This window comes from Dama dama, chromosome 27, assembly GCF_033118175.1.
Source record: "Dama dama isolate Ldn47 chromosome 27, ASM3311817v1, whole genome shotgun sequence".
In the NCBI taxonomy this organism is placed as follows: domain Eukaryota; kingdom Metazoa; phylum Chordata; class Mammalia; order Artiodactyla; family Cervidae; genus Dama; species Dama dama.
In genome coordinates, this window is record NC_083707.1 from 42443681 (window position 1) to 42465593 (window position 21913).

The 21913-nt window shown below is 44.5% G+C and overlaps 1 protein-coding gene across 1 annotated transcript in view; it reads left to right on the plus strand.

The window, feature by feature from the left end:
• The first annotated feature begins 5750 nt into the window (after window positions 1–5750).
• VAPA (VAMP associated protein A) overlaps window positions 5751–21913 on the plus strand; it is a 35817-nt gene continuing 19654 nt past the window's right edge. The window contains exon 1 of the mRNA XM_061131027.1: window positions 5751–5909. Within this exon, the coding sequence (XP_060987010.1) occupies window positions 5831–5909 (79 nt within the window). The 5' untranslated portion in view covers window positions 5751–5830. The remainder of the gene's footprint in view (window positions 5910–21913) is intronic.

Genomic DNA, 21913 nt, shown 5'->3' on the forward strand with positions numbered 1-21913 from the left:
CCTCTGTTGTCCCCTTCTCCTCCCTGAGCACCCCAAGAACAGTATGAAAAGGATTCCAGTATGCTGATAAGCAAATATGTGCTGTCTGCCCTGGGTCCAGGTTTTGGAAGGGTCTGCAAAGAAGCCTGTGTTCAGAGATCACAAGGAGTCAGACAATATCAAATGTGGATTTATTGTTCATAGGCATCTTTGGATTTCTTCTTGCTTGCTTTCCTTTATGAATAAATGTACCTGGGGACTTCCCTGGTGGTTCAGTGGTTAAGACTCTGTGCTTCCAGTACAGGTGGCATGGGATTGACTGCTGGTCAGATAACTAAGATTCCACATGCTGCGTGGAGCAGCCAAAAATTATTTTTAAAAAGAATAAATGTATTTGTATGAGAAAACACATTATTAACTGCAGAGAATCTGGGCTTACAGGGCCTCTGGTCTTTGTAATCTAGAGAAAGAAAATGGAATGAACAGGAGGAGAAGACAGATTCAATGGGAAAGGATGGATTGAGGAAAGTATACAATTTTGGAGGCCAAAACTACTTACCCAAACAATCCAAGGAGACATATATGCCTCTTCTTTAGTCCCTGGTGTGGAGAGGGATCTAGCATTTGGTGAGGCTGGGGGCGTGGTGGGTAGGGGGGTAGATGGACACTCTCCTAAGTCTCTGATTGGAAATGTGAACTGCTACAACCCTTTGGATGAAATGTGTGCCATATGTATCAAAATAGGAAATAGGCTTGATCCAGAGGTTCCCACCCCTGGGCTTCTCCCTGTGAAAATAAAAGCATCTTGTGGTAAGGACACATGTTTATTGCTGTGCTGTTTGTTGGGATAAAAGCCTAGGTCAATTTACATGTTCATCAATAAGAACAAGTGGTACCACAGTAGGGTCATCTATTCTGTGGATTCAGCTATTAAAAGACTGAGTTAGATCTTTGCCAGTTGACCTGATTAGATATCCATACTAAACTGTCAGGTGAATAAAGCAACTGGATATGTTTTTATATATTTTATAAGAATTCTTATTTAAAAATCCCCAAACAAACTAGCCATATTTTTCTAAGTCTGGATAAATTTGGGGAGTGCCACACAACCCAGACAGTTACATGGGTCACCTGAAGTCGAGTGACAATTGATTCAAGAGGAAGCTTCTTATTCATGTGCTTCTTGGATTGTGTCACTTGTTACAATAATCACATATTGCTTTTACAGAACAGAAGATTGAGAAAACAGTCTTCAAACTGTTTCTCATAAACAAAGATTATTCCTTATAGTTTTAACTGCTTTCCATAGTCATACAAGGGGCTTCCCAGGTGGCACAGCGGTAAATAATCTGCCTGCCAAGGCAGGAGATGCAGGTTTGATCCCTGGGTCAGGATCCCTGGAGGAAGAAATGGCAACCCACTCCAGTGTTCTTGCTGGAGAATCCCATGGACAGAAGAGCCTGGCGGACTATAGTCCATGAGGTCCCAAAGAGTTGGACACGGCTGAGTGACTGAAATGTATCCCGGGATACATTCTTTTTTTCTAACTCTTCTTCCAGCATTGATTTTATCTGGTGAAGCTTCCTCCTTTCTTCTCTTGGAAACTCTATTTCTCACAGAAGTCTGAAAAATAGGCTACAAGGAGTACCCCCAGCACACCCACACTTTCATCATTGCTTCCCCAGGGTGCTTCCTGACCTCCTGCTTGTTTGAGGTGGTTCTCACTCTCCATCACATCTGAGTGTTTTAGCAAGAGTCCCTCGTGCGCAGTGACTGTGTTCCACTCCCGTTTTACCCCAGCGCCCCCTTTTACACCCTTAGGTGGATGGTTCCCGGTCTTTGCCTTATAAGACCGCTCAGCAGATTTCTACACTTCTCACCTTTCTTGGTCCACTCCTGGCTTCCCCGACACCTCCCTCTCCGCAGCCTCTGCTATTATCACAGGCAGGAAGCAGCGCAATTAGGTGCTTACACAACGTGGGGGAGGGGCAGGCTCTCAAGGGCAGCTGCTGCCTACGAGGCTGCAGGTCCGACCTCTGACCCCGGGAGCTGGACTTTGCAGTCAAGCAGGAGCCGCTGCCTCTGCTGACCCTGCACTACTTACTGCCTCTGGAGACCAGAAAGCCAGAGTCTGGGCACTGGAGCGCTGCTGCAGAGAGCGTTAAGTCTCCCCACTGCCTCCCCAGAAAACAGATAGGAGCGGAGAGTTCGCCTCCATCTCACTTTCAGATATCCCAGGAGCCTAACTGACTGGTCGAACTGATGCCAAGACCAGAATTCTAGCTGCAAAAGAGCTATTTCACTCTTGTCTCTCCTCTTCAGATGGAAGGGCAGAGGCCATGTTTACTGGCTCACTCCTGAATACCCACCACGTGCTGGGCAAGGCAATAATTTAACACTGATAAAGTATTAACTCATGATTCTCACGACAAACCTCGGATAGAGCTTTTGTTATTCTTTCCAACTTACAAATGTAGAACAGGCACAGAGAGGTGAAGTCAGTTGCTACGACCACACAGCAGACAGTGGTACTTGAACCCAGCCTGTACTCTGTACACTTTACTACCTCAGTATCTGTTGAAGATATGCTCATTTAACTGTTTACTGAAATAAATTATGCAGAGAATTGTCCATAAATTCATAATTATAGAGCATCTCTATAGTAAAGGTTAACATATTTAAAGATGGAGAAGACAATTGTACTTTGTTATCATTTGTACTGGAAATTGGTGGTGGTGTTTTTTTTTAAATTCTTGCCAAACTCCTAAGAGATAATTTGTACAAAGGTGAGTATTACTCATGATTCAAGTGGGCTGAAGTAATATTTGAGGACTTTGTACCTCTTGGACACCTGAGGACTTGGGAGTTAAAGAATATGTTTGAGTATATTTTTGGTTATTACCTTAAGGGATCTTTGGGAAGCTGTGTGTCAATATAGAAACAATAGAAGTCGATTACACTTAAAACAATTGTTGCCTTAATCACTTTCGAATGTCATTTTATTGTGGCTTTTGGAAGAGGGAAAATGCACCGAAGAGAAAACTGGGCAATTCCTCCCCTCTAGTTTAGGGCTATTAACTGACATGAGATGCTCTCACCTATGTTTTCATTTCCATATTTAACAACAAAAGTAACACTTGCAAACTGTTATGAGGTTGTTCTGAGTAGCGTGTGATATTTGTAAAGTTCTTCGAAGTGTAAGAAGGAAGGTATTAAAATACACCAAAGCACAAACAAGACTTCTCTGGTGGTCCAGTGGTTAAGACTGTGTGCTTCCAGTGCAGGCGGTGTGGTTCAATCTCTGGTCAGGGAACTAAGATCCCACATACTGTGTGGCAAAAAAAACTAAAAAACAAAAACAAAGCACTTAAACAGTGCACTGTTGAATGAGGGGTAGGTGATTCAGGGGGACTCTAAGTCATTCACAGTGCGGTGCTCTAAAATAGTAATAGAAGAATTCTTCCAAAGAAGTTCCATGTATTCTTAGACTACCAGATATGTAGATTCTTATGGGTTTAGACTCTATTCCATTTTTGAAGCTATACTGCAAAGAGAAAATCAGTTGATTGCAGAGGCGATGACAAATAGGCAGAGGTTTCTGAATGACACAGATGTGGAAACTGGAATACAGCCATTTCCGGCTTCCTCCTGAACTCCCAGTGAATTTGCCAACCTGCCCCACAGCAGGGAAACTGGCAAAGCCCTCAGCCTGCTGGGTCTGCTACCTGGGGTTCCCAGTCAGCTTGCTGGGAGACAAGTGTTTACCTAGTCATGGAGGGGCCAGTCGGCCAGGCTGACTTACCCATGGATTTGAGTTCTGCAGCAAGCTGAAAAGGAACTTGACTTCGTGAGAGCTTAAGGGTCATCAGTTCACGACTAAACATATATGGGACCACATACCATGGGGAGATTGTCAACCTCAACTATTTTGTTTTTAAATCTTAAAGCCTCTTGAACAGATTTTCTGTATTTTCCTTTAAAGAGAATTGAAATTTCAAAATAATTTTGTGAATAGAAGAAAATCAAAGGATAGGTAGATTTAGAAGATGCTTTTCAAACAACTGGCTCTGTGGTAAAAAATCTGCCTGTCAAGGCAGGTGACATAGTTTTCATCCCTGGGTCCAGAAGACCCCCCTGGAGAAGAAAATGGGAACCCACTCCAGTATTCTTGCCTGGAGAATCCCCTGGGTAGAGCGGCTTGGTGGGCTACAGTCCGTGGGGTCGCAGGGAGTCGACAGGACTGAGGACGCACGCATTTCAAACAAATTAAGCTCTGGCATTCTGCTGAAGGTACACTGCTTTCCTTGGGCACAGCCTACAGCCTAGTGCGCATGCTAGGTTAGTTACTCCAGAGAACTGTTCCCAAGTGGGCTCCGATGCCTGGACTGCAGTGAGGACGTGGACTCTGGGTCCACGGCTAGGCCACTGTCCCATTTGTCTGGTTTGTTTTCTAGATCAACTGGGCTCCTCCTCCATCGCGGCAGCATCAATTTGAGCGTTGTTTCGCGGTGCTTCCCAGGGATTTGAATTCGAGCAGCACCATGACGGTTGATTTACAGCACACTCGTTTGGTTCATGTTCCTGTCCCCGACTACCCTGGCGATCCGTTAAAGACTGGTCAGTAACTCTGCTGTTGGCATTTTTTCTCCTTCGGCTCAGTTTACTACAGGCTACCTTAAATGCTGCAGATGGAATTCGCTGCCAACATGTGAACGTGACAACTGTTTTGGTTTGGGCTCATCGTTATCAATCAAAACTGAGGAAGAGACAGCAACAAACGCTGTAGATTCTGACTTTTATTTCCAGTTTGATAACGCGTTCCTCATCAGGTCCCCAACGACGCGTCTGCTCGTTAAAGGAGGTGTGTTTCCTCAAGGGCTTTTGCATCCCAGAAGAGAATTCGGGAAGCCAGAGAGCCTGGACTGGAGAACCACAGCTGTACCGACGGAGGGATGGATAGAATTAGGGAGGGAGCACACTGACAGATCCTGGCATGTTTTCCTCTGGGAAGCTTCTATACTTCTAACCGGGGAACCTCGGGGCAGTCTCCAAAAGTTTTTTTTTTTTTTTTTTTCCAGGGCATATGAGACATCCTTTGGGAACCAAAATGAGTGTTGGCAAACCTCACCCCAGCCTCCAACCGACCCTTCTCCTTCCCGCCCGCGCTCAGCCGCTACTACAACTCCCAGCAAGCACCACGCAGCGCCGCAGGAGGACCGGTCCGGCTGGAGACCCCGCCCCGCGCGGGGCATGCTGGGAGTTGTAGTCCACGTATCTGTTCACTCCTACTTCTGCTATTTGGCATTCCCGCTTGGGAGATGGCGATGGGCTGCCATAGCGGGTTTTCCACTCCAGTCTCGTAACTGCAGCTAAACGTGACCGAGGATGCGCTCTGCGGCGCGCGCCGCGTCAGTGCCAGGGAGCTAAGCTCCGCCCCGTCCACGCCCGCTCCCTTGACAGCTGGGCAAGGCTCAGAGCGCGGCGGGCCAGGGGCGCGCAGGCGCAGCAGCCGGTCGCGCCTGGAGGCGTGGAGGGCGGGCCGGGCGCGAGGCCTCGCGGCCGCCGGGGCGCGCACGTAGGCACGCAGAGGCGTCACGTGGGGCGCCGAGGATCGCAGTGCGCGTGGCCGCGGCGGCTGGTGTGGGGTTGAGTCAGTTGTGAGACCCGGAGCTGCGGACCGGCGAGCGGTCCAGCGAGTCGCCAACAGAGCGGCGGGTGTCGGGTTCGGGAGCCGAGCGCTGGCCCCGCGTCTAGCCGGGCCGACCCGCGCCGCCGCCGCCGCCGTCGCCGCCGCCCCCCGCCCGCAGCCAGCGACCCGCCGCGGGCGCGCCCCCGCTCTGCGCTGTCTCCGATGGCGTCCGCCTCCGGGACCATGGCGAAGCACGAGCAGATCCTGGTCCTCGATCCGCCCACAGACCTCAAATTCAAAGGTGGGCAGGGGTGGCCTGCGGGAGCGGCGGGCGGGGGGTGGCGGCCGTGCCCGGTGGGCCCCCTCCCCCGCCACCCGCGCCCGGCCCGGTCCGGCCCCGCCCGCGCGGGCGCGCGCGCCCCTCCTGCCGCCATCTTGCGGCCCGCGGGCGCCTCGCTGCGGCGGCGGCCTCGTCCTTGGCCCGCGGGCCGGGGCGGGGTCCGGGAGTGGGCGGCGGTCTGGGGACGCGGGGCAGGCAGGACGGTTGTCGGCTCGGCGCGGGCCGGGCTTTGCGTCAGCGGGCCGGAGGCGGCTGGACGTCCTCCGCGCCGGGCGACACCTGCGCGGGGCGTCACCTGCGCGGGGACCGGGGGCCGCGGGAGCTACTCGGGCGGTTCTTAGTGGGGATGCTGCGGGCGCTTGAGCTTGCGGAGCCCGTGACTCGTCCTTCATTCCCGGGGCCCCACGAACACACGGGCTTGGGACTGAGGCCGCTCCAGTGCTTTAGAGAATCAAACAGAAAGAAATGGAGTGCGAAAGAAAACACCTTGGTTTCCGTAGGACACGTTTTAAATAGTTTTAGGAGCTTTAAGAGGTTGTATTCTGTCGCTATGAGAGGAGTGTTGTATAAAGCCTGTATTTTGCAAGCTCTTCAGTGCATTTGCGAATTTCTTTGAATGGAAATGTCAGTGAGCCGCGTGTTAGGTGAGGATTCGGTTTTAAGACGACTCCACGAAATATTCAGAGAGGCTTCTTAAGTGTATTTTACTGTAGCAAGTTTATGGGCGTAACTTGAGTTTACATAGTTTTCGCTGAAAGGGGGAAATAAAACACCTAGGGGAATAATGAATACCAAAATTCAGGTAATACGTAACTCTGTAGCTGTTGTCTGAGAACGGAAGAATTTAATGTAAACCTTTATGGTAGGTAGTTTTTCTGAGAATTTAAGTGTTTTGCTCTTATTTTGGGGGAGGCTGATTTTACAGAGGAAGTTTTCTCCTTGTTAATCTGTGTGTGTTGCCATGAGGGATTTGGACGCCGTTAAAACTAGTTTTAGGTCAAGAAGTATTCACAGAGTTGGACAGTTTCTTCTTAGAGAAGTCGGTGTGTTTCAATGACATGCTTACTGGCTCAGTCGTCTCCGTGTCTTTGCTGACTCCATGGACTGTAGCCCGCCAGGCTCGTCTGTCCGTGGGATTCTCTAGGCAGGAATACTGGCGTGGGTTGTCATTTTCTTCTCCAGGGGATCTTCCCCACCTAGGGGTCGAATCTGAGTCTCTTTAAGTCTCCTGAATTGCAGGTGAATTTTTTACCGGCGAAATCTTCCTTGGAGTCTTTACCGTCTCAGTAGTAAGAGGCTAATAATAGCAAAGAGGCAAGTTAAAGCAACAACCGAAACCCCGACCCCAAGACTTGCCAGATGTTTATTTTAGATATTGAAGAATTACTAGCTATGATTACAGAACAGATTCTTGTGTTATGGGTGAAAGTAATTAACAAAGTCTATTGAAGTTTGGACATTAGTTGACTTTTAAAAAAAAAAGGATTTCATGGAAAAGCTTATAGGGATACATATTCAACTGGTCCATTTACTTAGCAAACACTATTGAAAGCTTTGTACCATCTCTATATTTGATGAAGAGTATTCAACAATTTATTCAACAAACATCAGCTTGTATTTGGGGATTCAGTCCTGAGCAAGGTGGAGAAAAGACCCACAGTTAGTTTGTAGTTTAAGGAGTAAAACGTGTTTTTTCTTAGTGCTTGAACTCCCAGACGGAAGAGGAACGCAGATGCTGTAACAGAGGCAAAACAAGTATGAGGAAAGAAGGCTCTGCTGCCTTCGTCCCCACTGGTTCAGTAGGAGTTGTTCAGTCGCAAAGTGCTGTGCGACCCTCTGACCCCATGGACTCTACTGTAGCACAGCAGGCTCCACTGTCCGGCACCGTCTCCCGGAATTTGCTCAGATTCATGTCCATTGTTGGGTGATGCTATTTAACCATCTCATCTTCTGCCATTCCCTTCTTTTTGCCTTCAGTTTTTCCCAGCATCAGGATCTTTTCCAATGAGTTGGCTCTTCGCATCAGGTGGCCAAAGTATTGGAGCTTTAGCATCAACATCAATCCTTCCAGTGGATATTCAGGGTTGATTTTCTTTAGGATTGACCGGTTTGATCTGCTAGAAGTCCAAGGGACTCTGAAGAGTCTTCTCCAACAGCACTATTGGCTTGCTTTCAAATGGGGAAGCGGGAGGGCAGGTCATGGGAATGGTTTGCACCTTTCCTGATGTGAGAGAAGGTTGGCTTGTGCTTAGATACCCAGGGTGTGCTGTGTGCTTCTGTTTAAGAGTAGGGGATGGGAAGCATTGGGAAAGCAGAGGATAGGATGAATTGGGAGGCTACATTTGGTGTCATTTGATTCCTTCCTTCTTAAAAGTTATTCTTTTAGTCAGAGGTAAATAGGTTGATGGAAACCTATCTGTATTCCAAAGACCAGTTCAGCATTGAGGAGACTCATTTGGAATCAGCAGTTCTCTTCATGTTAATTTCGATGATGGTGTGAAAAAAATCTTTCAGCTCTACTTTAAATCATCTGTAGTTTTTAGTTGAAGTAGAAGTCTGTTAAAGGATATTTTTGCAAAATGTCATCTTCTGGTAGATTTATTTGAATTATTTTAACTTTACGTTTGATTAAGATAGTTTCTCCAAGAATGAGTCATTTAATTATTCTGAGATTGTATGGTGTGTTTTTCTGTTACATGCATAATAAAGTCATCTTGCTATGGATTATTGGCACTTTGTACAATTTTGGAGAAGCAAATAACAGTTTAATACATTTCCTACATACTTTAATGTTTTATTCTAGTTTATTTGTTTTATACAATTACTTATATGAAAGTACTTTTATAATGTCATGAACTCTGAAGTAGTTTTTTTGTTGCATTAGTAAAGAGAAAGATGTACATATTTTAAAATTCTGTTTTTTTAGCTTTGGCAGTAATTTGACCTAGAATTCAGATGTGAAATTTGGTATTACATGTGAGACTTTTTTTGGGGGGGGCGGTCTTTAAAGTGTTTATTTACTCCTGTAAAAATTCTTCCTTTGTGTTATACAAGATTTTATTTTTCCAACCTATTCATTTTGGAGGAAAGTTTGGAGAAGAAAGTTTAGAAAATGCTGAAATAAGTTGTGAATATATTCTTTCTGGTTATGATCAGAGAAAGGAAAATAGAGCAAAATCCTTGTGTTGAAGGTTGCCCATAGTAATGGCATCAGTAAAGAAAACTAAGTGCTCTGAGCGACCAGGGACCAGTGATGTTCAGACAAAGCATCTTTGGGTAGCAGCACATCAGGAAGAAGAGATCCGAGGGAGGATGGAGAATACGCCGCCTCCTGGTGGGCATGTGGCACAGTTGTAGGTGTTTCAGCTCACTCGTGTTTCACAGTGGCTACATCAGACCCCTGGCGTGATTCCCCACACCCTGGACATGGATGTCATATCTTCCTTAACAGTTTTCAGGGAGCTCTCGACTGCCCTCTGGGTGAGAGTGTAACTCTTAGTGTGGCATACATGCCCTCTGGGATGTGCTGTCCCCTCTTGTAACACCTGTTTGTCGGCTCACGTCCACACTTCCCTGAGAAGGCAGAAACCTTCTCGTGTCCAAGCTTGTTGGTTTTGCTGGTTAAGGTAGAGATCGCTCATGACTCAGACCCTGTTCCATCAGGTATTTTCTCTGTCACGTTTTCAACCACTGGCTTCTTCCTTTAAACATAAGAACACATACACCTAAGTCTTGCCTTTTAAAAACAAACAAGCCAGCAAAATATTGTACTTCCTTGACTCCCAGTTCCCCGTGGCTCTTACGTCTCCTGGGCTTTGTTTCCTTTGCCGTCAGGCTTCTTGGAAAAGCAGTTGGAGTTCGAGTCTCTTCTGATCAACACTGTGGTGACCACGATGCTTTCTCTCTCCCTGACCCTCTCTTTGGCACTTGCCAGTGTTGACAGCTCGCTTTTTAATAACTGATTCTTCTGACTCCTGTGACACAGTTGTCCTTCAGCCTTCGTCTTTGCTGTCTCATTTGTGACCTCTTTTTTCTTAAATGTTCATGTTTTTGAGATTCTGATTTGGTTTCAATTTTATCTCATTCTGAACTTCGCCTGTTCAGTCTTCCTTGTTTTGAGGGCTTCTCTGTCTCCTCCATGCTCTCTGCACACATTGCTCTACACCCAAATCTGTGTTGAGTTCAGAGTTAAAATCAGCTTTGGGGGATTCCTCAGTGGTACAGTGGCTAAGACTGTGCTTTGACTGCAGGGGGCACGGGTTTGATCCCAGGTTGGGAAGTTCCTCATGTCGCCAGTGAAGGTGGGGATCCGCTTTGGAGGACATACTGATTGGGTGCATGCATGCTAAGTTGCTTCAGTCCTGTCCAACTCTTTGCAACCTTATGGACTGTAGCCCACCACACTCCTCTGTCCATGGAATTCTCCAGGCAAGAATACTGGAGTGGGTTGCGATGTTCCCCTCCAGGAGATCTTCCCAACCCAGAGGTTGAGCGTGTGCCTCTTTTCTGTCTCCTGCGTTGGCAGGTGGCTGCTTGACCACGTACTGTTACTTCTTGACGATCCTGGGTTTGACTGTTGCTCGGGTGGCTCCCTGGTAGCTCACCTGGTAGAGAAACTGCCTGCAGTGCGGGCGTCTCTGGTTCAATTCCTGGTTTGGAAAGGTCCCCTGGAGAAGGGATAGGCTACGCACTCCAGTATTCTTGCCTGGAGAATCCCCACGGACTGAGGAACCTGGCGGGCCACAGTCCATGGGGTCACAAAGAATCAGACACGGCGGAGTGACTAAGCACAGCACTGGTGGTGTCTCAGTGGTAAAGAATCCGCCTGCACTGAGGGAGATCTGGGTTTGACCCCTGGGTCGCAGGCCCCCTGGAAAAGAAAATGGCAACCCACTCCAGTGTTCTTGCCTGGAGAATCCCCTGGACGGAGCGGCTTGGCGGGCTGCAGTCTATGGGGTCACAATGAGTAGGACTCGACTCACCACGCACGCACAGACGTCTCAAACTCTGCATATCCTGAACTGTGCTTTTAAGTGCACGCCTACTCCTTTTCCTATGTTATTAATTTCTTTTTTGTGGCATCTTGATTACTCATTCCAGAAATGCTGTGCACATCTAATAATTAAAATCTGTATTTTTGCAGCCCAGAGATACCTTTTGAATCTCTCTTGTTAAATGCAGCTCAGCTTATCAGTTCATTTGTTTTAATTCATTCAGCTGTATAAAAAAGATATGAGTTTCTAATATGTGATGCACGTTGAATAAGTGTTGGAACTACAGTTTCGAGTAAAAGAATCTTTATTTTTATCAGGTGATTGTCATGGGAGAGGTAGAAGCTAATCAGATCTTCAGAAGACAAATTAGCTTTGAAGAGTCTGCGGTGCTGTGAGAACGTGGAATAGGGGTCTTTGATGTGATCGGGGAAGGCTGCCACAGGTTGACTAAGATTCCAAGAGTGAGTGGAAGTTACCTGGGTGAAGAGGAAAGGAGTGCAATGCTGGAGCTGCAGGTGCAAGGGTCCTGAGGCAGGAGGGTGTGGTGTTCAACGTGTTAAATAACCTCTCCTGTGTTTACGAGGCTGCGGGGTCAGTACCCCAGTCACTGGGTCAGCCAGGATGCATGGGTGTTGGCTTAGTAGTTCTGTTTTTATCCTGAGTTACTGTTGATCTTCAGTGGGGAGAAGGCCGAGCTGTGGAGGTAGTGGGCTGACACCACGTTTGTGTTGACAGGAGTGTTGTAATCTGGTCATAGTGTGCATTTGTGGTAGAGGGAGCTAGAGATTACCCAGGCTGTGGCTGCCGTCCATGCAGGTGCTGACTGCTGGAGGGGCAGTGGTGGGGATGGTGAGAAGTTTGAGGAGGGTCTCTTGGGTGTTTGCACAGGGGGAGAGTGTCCGGACAGCGCTGCGGTCTCTGGCTGCACAGCTGGAGAGGGGAGCTGGCAGATGCTGGCAGAATTCAGGGTCGTGGGAGAGTACCTGCAGGAAGGTCCTGACCTCCTCTGATAGGGTAACTGCATTTAGGCCCTCCAGCTGGACTTGAGGAGGGAACCCATGGGCATTTGGGGTTCCAGGTGCCTGACTCGGGAGGGATCTGGACTTGGCTTGTTTCTTAGCTTTGGGTGATTCTCTTTCCCCTACCGGTCAGGTCAGCAGGCTGGTCTCCTTTCTTGTGTCCCACTTCCTCCAGCCTGTCGTCCTCACGGATGCTGAAAGAACTACTCTTTGAAAAGTGCACACCTGATTCCATTGCTTCCCTGGTTGAAGACCCTGCAGCATTTTCCTGTTACGCACTTAGCGGAGCCCAGATCCACGCCTCCCTCTTCAGTTCTCCTCTGCTGTAGCTTTGCTTGCATGCAGTGGTTTCTCCAGACGCTGTCAGTGCTGCAGGCCTCTGCATGCTCTTTTCCAAATGTCGTCTCCTCCTGTTGGGAGGGCTGTCTCCCCCCCAGGAGCCCTACCTCAGGTGCCGTCTCTGGCTCTCCAGGCCCGGGCCACTGCCGTTTTTATGACCCTGTCCTCGTTGCTGCTCACTGGCAATTACAGCGCTCACCACATGGCACAGTACTGATGTTTACATACTTTTCTCTCACGAGCTGTTTGTGAAGCGCTTGAGGATATGCCCATTTATTTTTATATCCGTGATAACAAGATCTGGCCTGGGGTGATTGCCCAGTCAGTGTTGATCGCGTTAATGAGACTCAGACCATCTCTCTGTCCTATAATTGTCATGGTTTTAGCCTTGCATCTTTCAGTAGATGCTTCATCTGCCTTTGCAGGTTGTGTTTTCAGAGCTTTGTAGTTCCAGAAAAGAGTATTTTGTTAAGAGCTGACTATTATGCTTCACCTTTTTCATTTGTGAAGTGAGAAGCAGGGGTGGGTGATTTCTCGGTGGTGGTCTGGCTGCAAAGGTTTGTGAATGCATAGGATGGTTGAGTGCAAAACGGAAACACAATTTTTTTATGAAATTGAAGAACATAAGAATTGGGAGACCTTGCTGAGGTTCTTCTGAGTTTGGTATTTTGTGATTGTTTGTATTGGTATTCTTATTGTTGTTTTCTATATTGTAATAGTTACCTGTTCTTTTTCCTTTCAATAAAATGTTCCTTAACCATGTGGGATGGTCTGTGAGGTGAGTCTGTTAGCAAGGACCCCTTTATCATTGCTTTCAGAGGCGCTCGCTACCTCTCTTTTTCTTGTTGCTTCTGTTATCTTTACTGACCCTGCAGTGAACTCCTGTCTTTCAGAGGATATAGTAGTTAATATAGCATGGATCTTGCTTTCCTTAATAAAAAAATTGGCTTAAAAGAAAATAATATTTGCCAGCTTATTAAACTTCACAGCCCACAAAATGTAATATTGTGTGACCACTAAAGAAAAATTATTGATTAAGAAAAATTAAATGTAAAGGGAGGGTTATTTTTGCAAATGCTTGTTTACTGGGTTTATTATGCTTAACATATGACTCAGATTACTCTAAAATTCCTTATGAAAACTTTCAAAACATTCATAAAAAACTTTATACTTAATGAACCTCTGTACTCTTTAATAGTGTCATATAGTTTTAAGTTTAGTGATTATTAGTATTTTACTGTTTTGGGGAGAGTAGGATTACTGCAGTATTTTAAAAAAATTCTGGGTATAACATTTCAAGCCTGAATTTTTGAGCTTACATTTCTAATAAAAGAGGCTTTTCCTTTACATAATCATGACACCATTGTCACTTAATAAAACCAAAAGTAATTCTTTAATAATCTGATATCTGGTCTGTTGAAATCTTCCCAGTCATAGTCCTGATTTTTGGTTGCTGGGTGTCAGGTTGTCTTAATCTTTGGCAATGCCTCCTCCACCTGTTTTTTATCACACCGTTCACTTGTTGAAAAGACCCCGTAGTTGTCCACTGGAGTGTCCCAGACTTGTGATGTTTCTGGTATGTATTTCCTGTAAGTTTGGAGTTGGATTTAAGGGCTTCAAGATTCAGATTTCAGTATTTTTTTTGGTACAGATACTTCATAGATAGAATTGTGTCACATCAGGTGATAATAATGGCTGCTTATCCCCCTTCTAGTGATGTTAAGTTGATTGGTGATGACACCCTTTTCCCTACAGTGAGAAGTTGCATAAATATGAGTGCATTTATGGTAACATGTGTGAGAAAAAAGATCAGAAAGGAAAGGACGTTAGCAGTCCTTAGGTCTACTTTAGGATGCTTTTGTTTTTACTTTTCTGTGTTTTTCAAGATTTCTGCATGAACATTCAGTGCTTTTCAGAGTAAGAGAAAAAATTATTCTGTTATTAGACTTGATACTTTGGGAGATTATATCAAAAGTTTCAATTGTCCTACAATGAGGTGACTATGTAAGGTCAATAGAAAACAAATCTGTAACCATCCAGTAACAGTTAAAATTAAGGCATATGAAGACAAGAAGTAAACCATGTTTGTCTGAAAGTGAATCTAATTTATAAATTATAACTATCCTGTGACAGCTGACAAATTGAGCTCCTACTGTCAGCATCAGTTGGTGGTGCCTGGTGAGAAGCATGGGAGATTGTTGAGGGTGTTTATTTCTCAGAGAATCAGCCCTGCCCACAGATTGTATTTAAGAGCAGTGTGGATGCTCACAGGAGCCCTCCATGTCCAGACTACTGGACTCATTGGTCTTGTGGTGGGCATCTCCCCCAGGCTGGACCGTGTATGTATGCATGGCTGACAGTCAATATTTTGATGTCTCCTCTTTAAACTTCAGACTTTTGAGGTCGCAGAGGCTTGGAGACAGTGCCTGGAGTGGGCCCTGTGCAAGCAGAAGAAGCTAGCTGAGAGGAAGGGGAGAGCAGGTGGCAGAGAGCTTGTGGATCCACCTAGCAGTTTCTCTTGGAAGTAGCCTTTTGTGAGGCTTGCTATACTTCATTTCCTGTGCCATAAGATTGAGTGCATCTTTAGAATCAACTCTTAAGTGTGATTGTATTCTTCCTAGTAAAACTCCTTGCTTAAATAAAATTAGACTACAGAACTTATGAGAATATGTTCAACTTGATGACTGTGACACATATTTCACTTTACAAAAATAATCTCCACCAACGTCTTAAATTTTTATAACTGCCATCTTTGATGCTGTGTTATTAATATGCTATAGTTTGCTTTGCTGCTTTTCTCTGGCATTTGGGATGTTCAGTGTGGTAGAGTTACTGCCAACATTTGGTACTGTTTTCAAAATTCATGTTTAAATTAATGAGATGTTTAGTTATTTGTATTTCAACTTTTAAAGGATATGACTGAATTCAGTTGCCATTTTTAAAAATAGATATGTTAAAGAATTTTTAATATGAGAGGACTTTAAAGTACTAGTTTGCAGTATAATTTGACAGATTTCTTATGGGCTACATTTTGACAGCCTTTTATTTTGTAGTTATATATTTCCATATACATATATATACACATTCATATATATATATTTATACACATATATTTTATTTTGGTGCTTGGATAATCTGACATAAATTGGAGCGACTGGTATACCTTTGAAGGTATAGAGTACCTTTGCATCACAGAGTGTGTTTTCTGTTTGTTTACTCCATGAACAAATTTTACTTTTATAGCTTATAGGGGAAGACGAATTCCTTGGTTTTGTTTTCTGAGTACGGTTCCCACTGCCAAACATCTCAATAACCACATCTTCCAAAGATAGCTTTTTCATATCTTCTCAGTACCCCCACCCGGACTTTAAAAATAAAAGCTTTTATGAATAAATTAAGCTAATATGAATTCATGTTTAAAAATCCCTTCTGACTGTAAAATCAGTACTTAATGTTGAAAGTTGAGAAAGTATAGAACAGTAAAGCAAATTCTCAATCCTACCACCTAATAACACCTGTTGCTGCTGCTGCTGCTAAGTCACTTCAATTGTGTCCGACTCTGTGCCACCCCATAGTCGGCAACCCACCAGGCTCCTCTGTCCCTGGGATTCTCCAGGCAAGAACACTGGAGTGGGTTGCCATTTCCTTCTCCAGTGCATGAAAGTGAAAAGTGAAAATGAAGTCGCTCAGTCACGTCCGACTCTTGGCGACCCCATGGACTGCAGCGTACTAGGCTCCTCCGTCCATGAGATTTTCCATGCAAGAGTACTGGAGTGGGGTGCCATTGCCTTCTCTGTAAAATTTATAGTATTGTGATAATTTTTTCATAACTATTTTGCTTCTAGTCTAACAAGAGCTTTAGATTTATAAGTGGTGCTAAAACATTTATTTCAAGTTCTCCCCAAAGTATCCATTTCTCTCTTATTCTTTCCTATCCTGCCTACCTAGGTTTTAAAAAGTAGTCTAAACTCTTCAAATATGAAGCACTTATTTCTGTTTTAATGAAGGTGTTTACTTAAGCAGCCTCCACATTTAATGTGTAATTTTGATTGCAAGCATTAAATTTTATGTGTATGTACATCTGATTTTTCTTTATAATGTTGCACAGTGGAAGAACATAAAATTTATATAAAAACAGCAAATCAAATTGTTTCATTTCTTTGTGAAGACAGTGCAGTTGTGTATTCTCTACCAATCGTTTTCAGTACCGTGTCACAAAGATTGTTTAGGCTCAGAGTGAGCAGTCTGTGTGTCATAGGTCAGAAAGAGTACTCCTAAAATGTTTAGTAGCTTTATGCTGAATGTCACTAAGGCTGTGATCATCTGAGATTGGGTTATCTGCCCTGCTTCCCTGGAGTAGTAGGTGTTTTCTAATTAATGCAGTAAAGTTGTTTCTAAATGTCATGTAGTTTTAGGACTGAGAGGAGTTTAGGAATTGGAGCTGGTTTTGTCTGCTGAGCTAGAGTGGGGGTTAGGCTGTGCTGGAGAAGAGACATGATTTGCTCAACAAGGTCACCGCCCCCCCCCCCCCCCCCCCCCCCCGCCCCCTGGCCTCCCACAGGGGAGTCAAGGATCTATGCTTTGACTTCATGGTGCCCATGCTTCTTCACTGGCAGGTGATGGGTGAGTACTTGACTGTGTGCTCAGAACACTGCTAAGTTAACTGAAAGCGCTGCCAGGTAAAGAAAGGACATGGTTCCTGCCTGCTGGTCACTTGTAACCCTGACTTCAAGCCCCTTGAAATGACCACAAACTACTACCTTAAGTGGATTTTGGAGATTTTTCATGATGCATTCTGAAGTTCTTTGCTGATTATGTAATATGGATAAACAAGGGCAGTGAAGCAGTTTAAGACATCAAAGACTTTGTTATATAGTTCAGTTCAGTTGCTCAGTCGTGTGTCTGACTCTTTGTGACCCCAGGGACTGCAGCACTCCAGGCTTCCCTGTCCATCACCAACTCCTGGAGCTTACTCAAACTCATGCCCATTGAGTGGGTGATGCCATCCAACCATCTCATCCTCTGTCATCCCCTTCTGCTCCCGCCTTCAATCTTTCCCATCAGGGTTTTTTCCAATGAGTCGGTTCTTCCCATCAAAGTATTGGAGTGGCCAGAGTGGCCAAAGTATTGGAGTTTCAGCTTCAGCATCAGTCCTTCCAATGAATATTCAGGACTGATTTCCTTTAGGATTGAATGGTTGGATTTCATTGCTGTCCAGGGGACTCTCAAGAGTCTTCCTCAACACCACAGTTCAAAAGCATCAATTCTTTGGTGCTCAGCTTTCTTTATAGTCCAACTCTCACATCCATACGTGACTGCTGGAAAAACCATAGCTTTGCCTAGACAGACCTTTGTTGGCAAAGTAATGTCTCTGCTTTTTACACTTGATCTTAGCCAAAAGGCTGAGAAGCGATGTGTCTCTGCTTTTTAATAGGCTGTTTAAGTTGGTCATAGCTTTTCTTCCAAGGAGCAAGCGTCTTTTTAATTTCAGAACTGTGGTCACCATCTGCAGTGATTTTGGAGCCCAAGAAAATAATGTCTCTCACTGTTTCCATTGTTTCCCCATCTGTTTGCCATGAAGTGATGGGACTGGATGCCATGAACTTAGTTTTCTGAATGTTGAGTTTTAAGCCAACTTTTTCACTCTCCTCTTTCACTTTCATCAAAAGGCTCTTTAGTTCTTTTTCGCTTTCTGCTATAAGGGTGGTGTGTTTAAATAAAATAGTGAAGTGTGGCTTTTGTATTAATCTCTGCGTCCATACTTTTGTAATAATGAAACCTTGTAAAAAGATATGTTTAGTATTTTATTTTATTTTGCATACCAATTTTATTTATTTTCATTTATTTTTATTAGTTGGAGGCTAATTACTTTACAATATTGTAGTGATTTTTGCCATACATTGACATGAATCAGCCATGGATTTACATGTGTTCCCCATCCCTATCCCCCCTCCCTATGTTTAGTATTTTAATAACTATAAACCATCTCGAATTGATTCATTTTGTTTCCTGAAGTGGTCCTCTGTTTGCTTTTACACTAATGCATGTATGATGACATTTATTCAGTACCTGCAGCGCTGGGGATTGTCCTAGCAGCTGGGGGCAAGCTGCACGTGAGACCAGTCTTCACAGAGCTCACATTCTCTCAGGTCTGAGATTTCAGTGTGTTTTGGGGGAAATGGAGTAAAGGTAAATAAAGTTAGGTAGCTTTGTGTTTTAGGGCATTCTTTGGTGTAAAAGAGAAAAACTTTTCTTGGTGTTCGAAACTTATTTCTGGAAATGTTTTTCCTGTGGAACCAAGAGAAATACAGTAACCATGAAAAATCTTCTTCCTGTATTACTGATTTGACTGCAGTTTCATGCCTTAATGCTGCAGAAGTCTGCCTAGAATGGCTTATGAATTAGGAAATAAACATAGCCAGGTAGTTCACATAAAATATACAGAGAATTTATGAGAATTCAGGCCCTGGAGACAGATCTGCTTTGACTTCCCACTTGCACGGTTCTGTGCTTGTCTGATCTTGGACAAGTGTTCTCATGTCTGAGTCACAGTTGACTCATCTGTAAAATGAGAATAATAAGTAATAAGAGTATCAGCTTCATGGCTTGTTATTAGGGTTAGATGACATAATTCATGCAGAGTTCTTGATACTTGGTGAGTGTCCAGTAAAGGCTAGATTGTGAAAGCTGCTGTGATCACTTCAGGACATTGAGTCTGCTTCAGTGTTGTGGGTGCTGTGGAAAGCATGGGACTCCGGGGTTCAGAGACGAGGGTGTGTGATCGTCAGGGCACTACAGGCAGCATCTTCATAGCTGCGTTGGTTTCCTTTGTCCTTCATTGCATGGGGTGACACACAGGGCTTCAGTGTAGGCGGGTGCTGCCCACGTGGTGGATTTGTGTCATAGCTGAGAGACTTAGAGCGTAGGGCCCTGACTCTTTCATGATGCTGCACAGAAGCCTGCCTGACCTTTTTCCAGAGGAAGATCTGAGCTTTATCATGCTGGGTAGTAGAGAAGCCTACTGTTCGGGAGGAGGTACTGTCTTCCAGGGCTGTTGACTCTGTTGTACATCCCCGGAAAGACTGTGTGAAAGCCCCCAGGGCCTGCACTGACCAAGCTGCAGAAATGCCAGGACCCATGGAGACTGGTCTGTCAGCAGGCCTCCAAGTCCTGGTCTAAAGGATGCCACAGCCTTCGCAGGGTAACGTTCATGCACACAGCCGTTTATTCTGGAGCCGCATCCCAGAGACCTTTTCTGTTTCTGTAACGCTCCATGCTGTATTCAGGACCACGTATCCTGAAGCATTTGATTCTCTTCTCAGTAAGCACATACTGTTGAACTCAAGTTGGTATACATGTTGAGGTGTTCAGGAGTTTTCGGTTAAGCCTTGAAATGCAGGAAAATAAGATGGATGGACACAGATGGCTAGGTAGGTTGCTAGGTCTTACAGTTAAGTAACAGCAGGTGTCAGTTGTAGAGTCTAGGTGATGCATATATGACTATTTACAGTTGAGTTATTTTTATTTCTCTGAAATTCTTCAAAGTGCTGGGAGAAAAGGCAACTATTCTCTCTCCTCTCCCCACCCCCCACCTCCCAAGTCAGTTTTCTTTGTAACTAAACAAAGCCTGGCATTTAAAGAAAACTTTTAACAGTAATTTGCATCAAAATGTGGATAGATGATAAACATTTTAAGGATTTGTTTAGTCAGAGTGGTTCTACTTTCAGCTGTTTTTAGCTTAATTGGGTTCCTTTTAAGATTGGATGGTTTGGAAAACTATTTAAAAGGAAATCATTGCTCTGAATTTTAGATACCCAGTGTTTCGTGCCTGGACTACATTTTTAGGTAAAGGAGTCAGGCTGGTCTCCCTAAGGACAGCCTTCCAGGTGAGTGGCCCTAAGCTTTTCCTACATTTCTGAAGTGTGAGGGTGCAAATTTTTCCAGGCTTTTAAACACTGAGCCCACATTGAAGTATATTACATTTCTGTCAGTTTAGGGCTGAGGCTAGGATGCTGGATTACGGGGAATGGTAACTGGTAGAGTTAGGGCGGAGTACCTGGTGACCCCGAAGTGGCCTGGCTGCTTGAGAGGAGAGGAGAGCAGCCTGTGTGATGAAAAGGTAGACTTTTAATAAAATTAGATTTTGTTTTGTTTCCTTTTGGTAGAAGAGTTTAAATGTAATCTGTATTGTGTGGAATTTTGTTTTATGGGGAATATTTTTACGTGTAAACAGTGAAATTTCATCTCTCAAGTAGGGAATACCAGATGGTATCTGTGGTTGGTGATTAGTTTACTACCAAGTAATCTTAAATGGATTGTTGTAGTAATTGTGTTTCTAAATGTTAAACTAAGCATTTATGTTGGACACACGGCTGGATTTCTCTCAATTACAGGGATTGTTCTAGAAATTTTCAAAACATGAGTGTTTACTTCTTATGTGAGTGAGTGAGTGAGTGGTTGCTCAGTCGTGTCCGACTCTTTGCGACCCTGTGGACTGTAGCCTACCATGCTCCTCTGTCCATGGGATTTTCCAGGCAGAGTACTGGAGTGGGCTGCCATTTCTTTCTCCAGAGGCTCTTCCCGACCCAGGGATCAAACCTGGGCCTCCCGCATTATAGGCAGACGCTTTACTGTCTGAACCACCAGGGAATACTATTTCTTATGTAGTTTGCTTCACTTTTCATCAGAAGTGCTTTTCACAGGTTTTTTCAGTTTTTTCTTCAGGTTATACCAAGAGTCATCTTTTCTTTAAAAAAAAAAAAAAAAAACCCTTTACTGTTTTTCATAAAAGAAAAACCATGTGCAGTTGATAGAATTATCAGAGTCAATAGCCGTGCAGTCACGGTCCAGGCTCAGAAACGGAACTTGGCTTCAGCAGAGCCCTCCTCCTTTTCCCTGCACAGCTAGCTAGCTCTTTTTTACGGTGACCATTTTCATGTTTTTCTAAACAGTTTAAACACCTAAGCTTTGCACGGGATATTAGTAAAGCTGGAGAGTATTGATTAGAATGCAGTAGTTTTTAACCTTATTTGACACAGTATCCCATTTTAACATTTTATATTTTGTAGTGCCCAGTTTTGCATTCTGAGATGAAATTCATGTATGAATTACCTACTAATGTACATAGTTGAAAATCTTAATATATGCCCTGACTGTGTAACATACAGGAGAAGAAACTGGATTTGTAATAAAATAGGCATTTCGATGTGTAAGTGTTAGGCATGACTGTACTAGAAGACTAGAAGATCTATCCTATATAGACTATACTAGATGTAGTGTATCTGTATATAGATAGATAGATAATATATCTATATAGACTGTACTGGGAGACTAGTGAAGTAGCCAGATGGCCTGTGACCTCCTTCAACAAGTGAGCTTCGGTTTAAGGGAAGTGAGGCAAGAGTTGTCTGGTGGAGACTGACTGGTTTTCTTTAACGTCTTGAAATAAGGCCGAGAGAATCTTTATGCATGTGGGTGCACTCACATGACTGTCACCCACACACGTGTGCTGACTGTCCCAGACCTGTTGCAGGATTCACATGTCCTGAGTGGCATTGCTGTTGGTAGAATAATTTTCTGTATTGGTGTGAACTCATGTTTTAGTTTTTTGGAG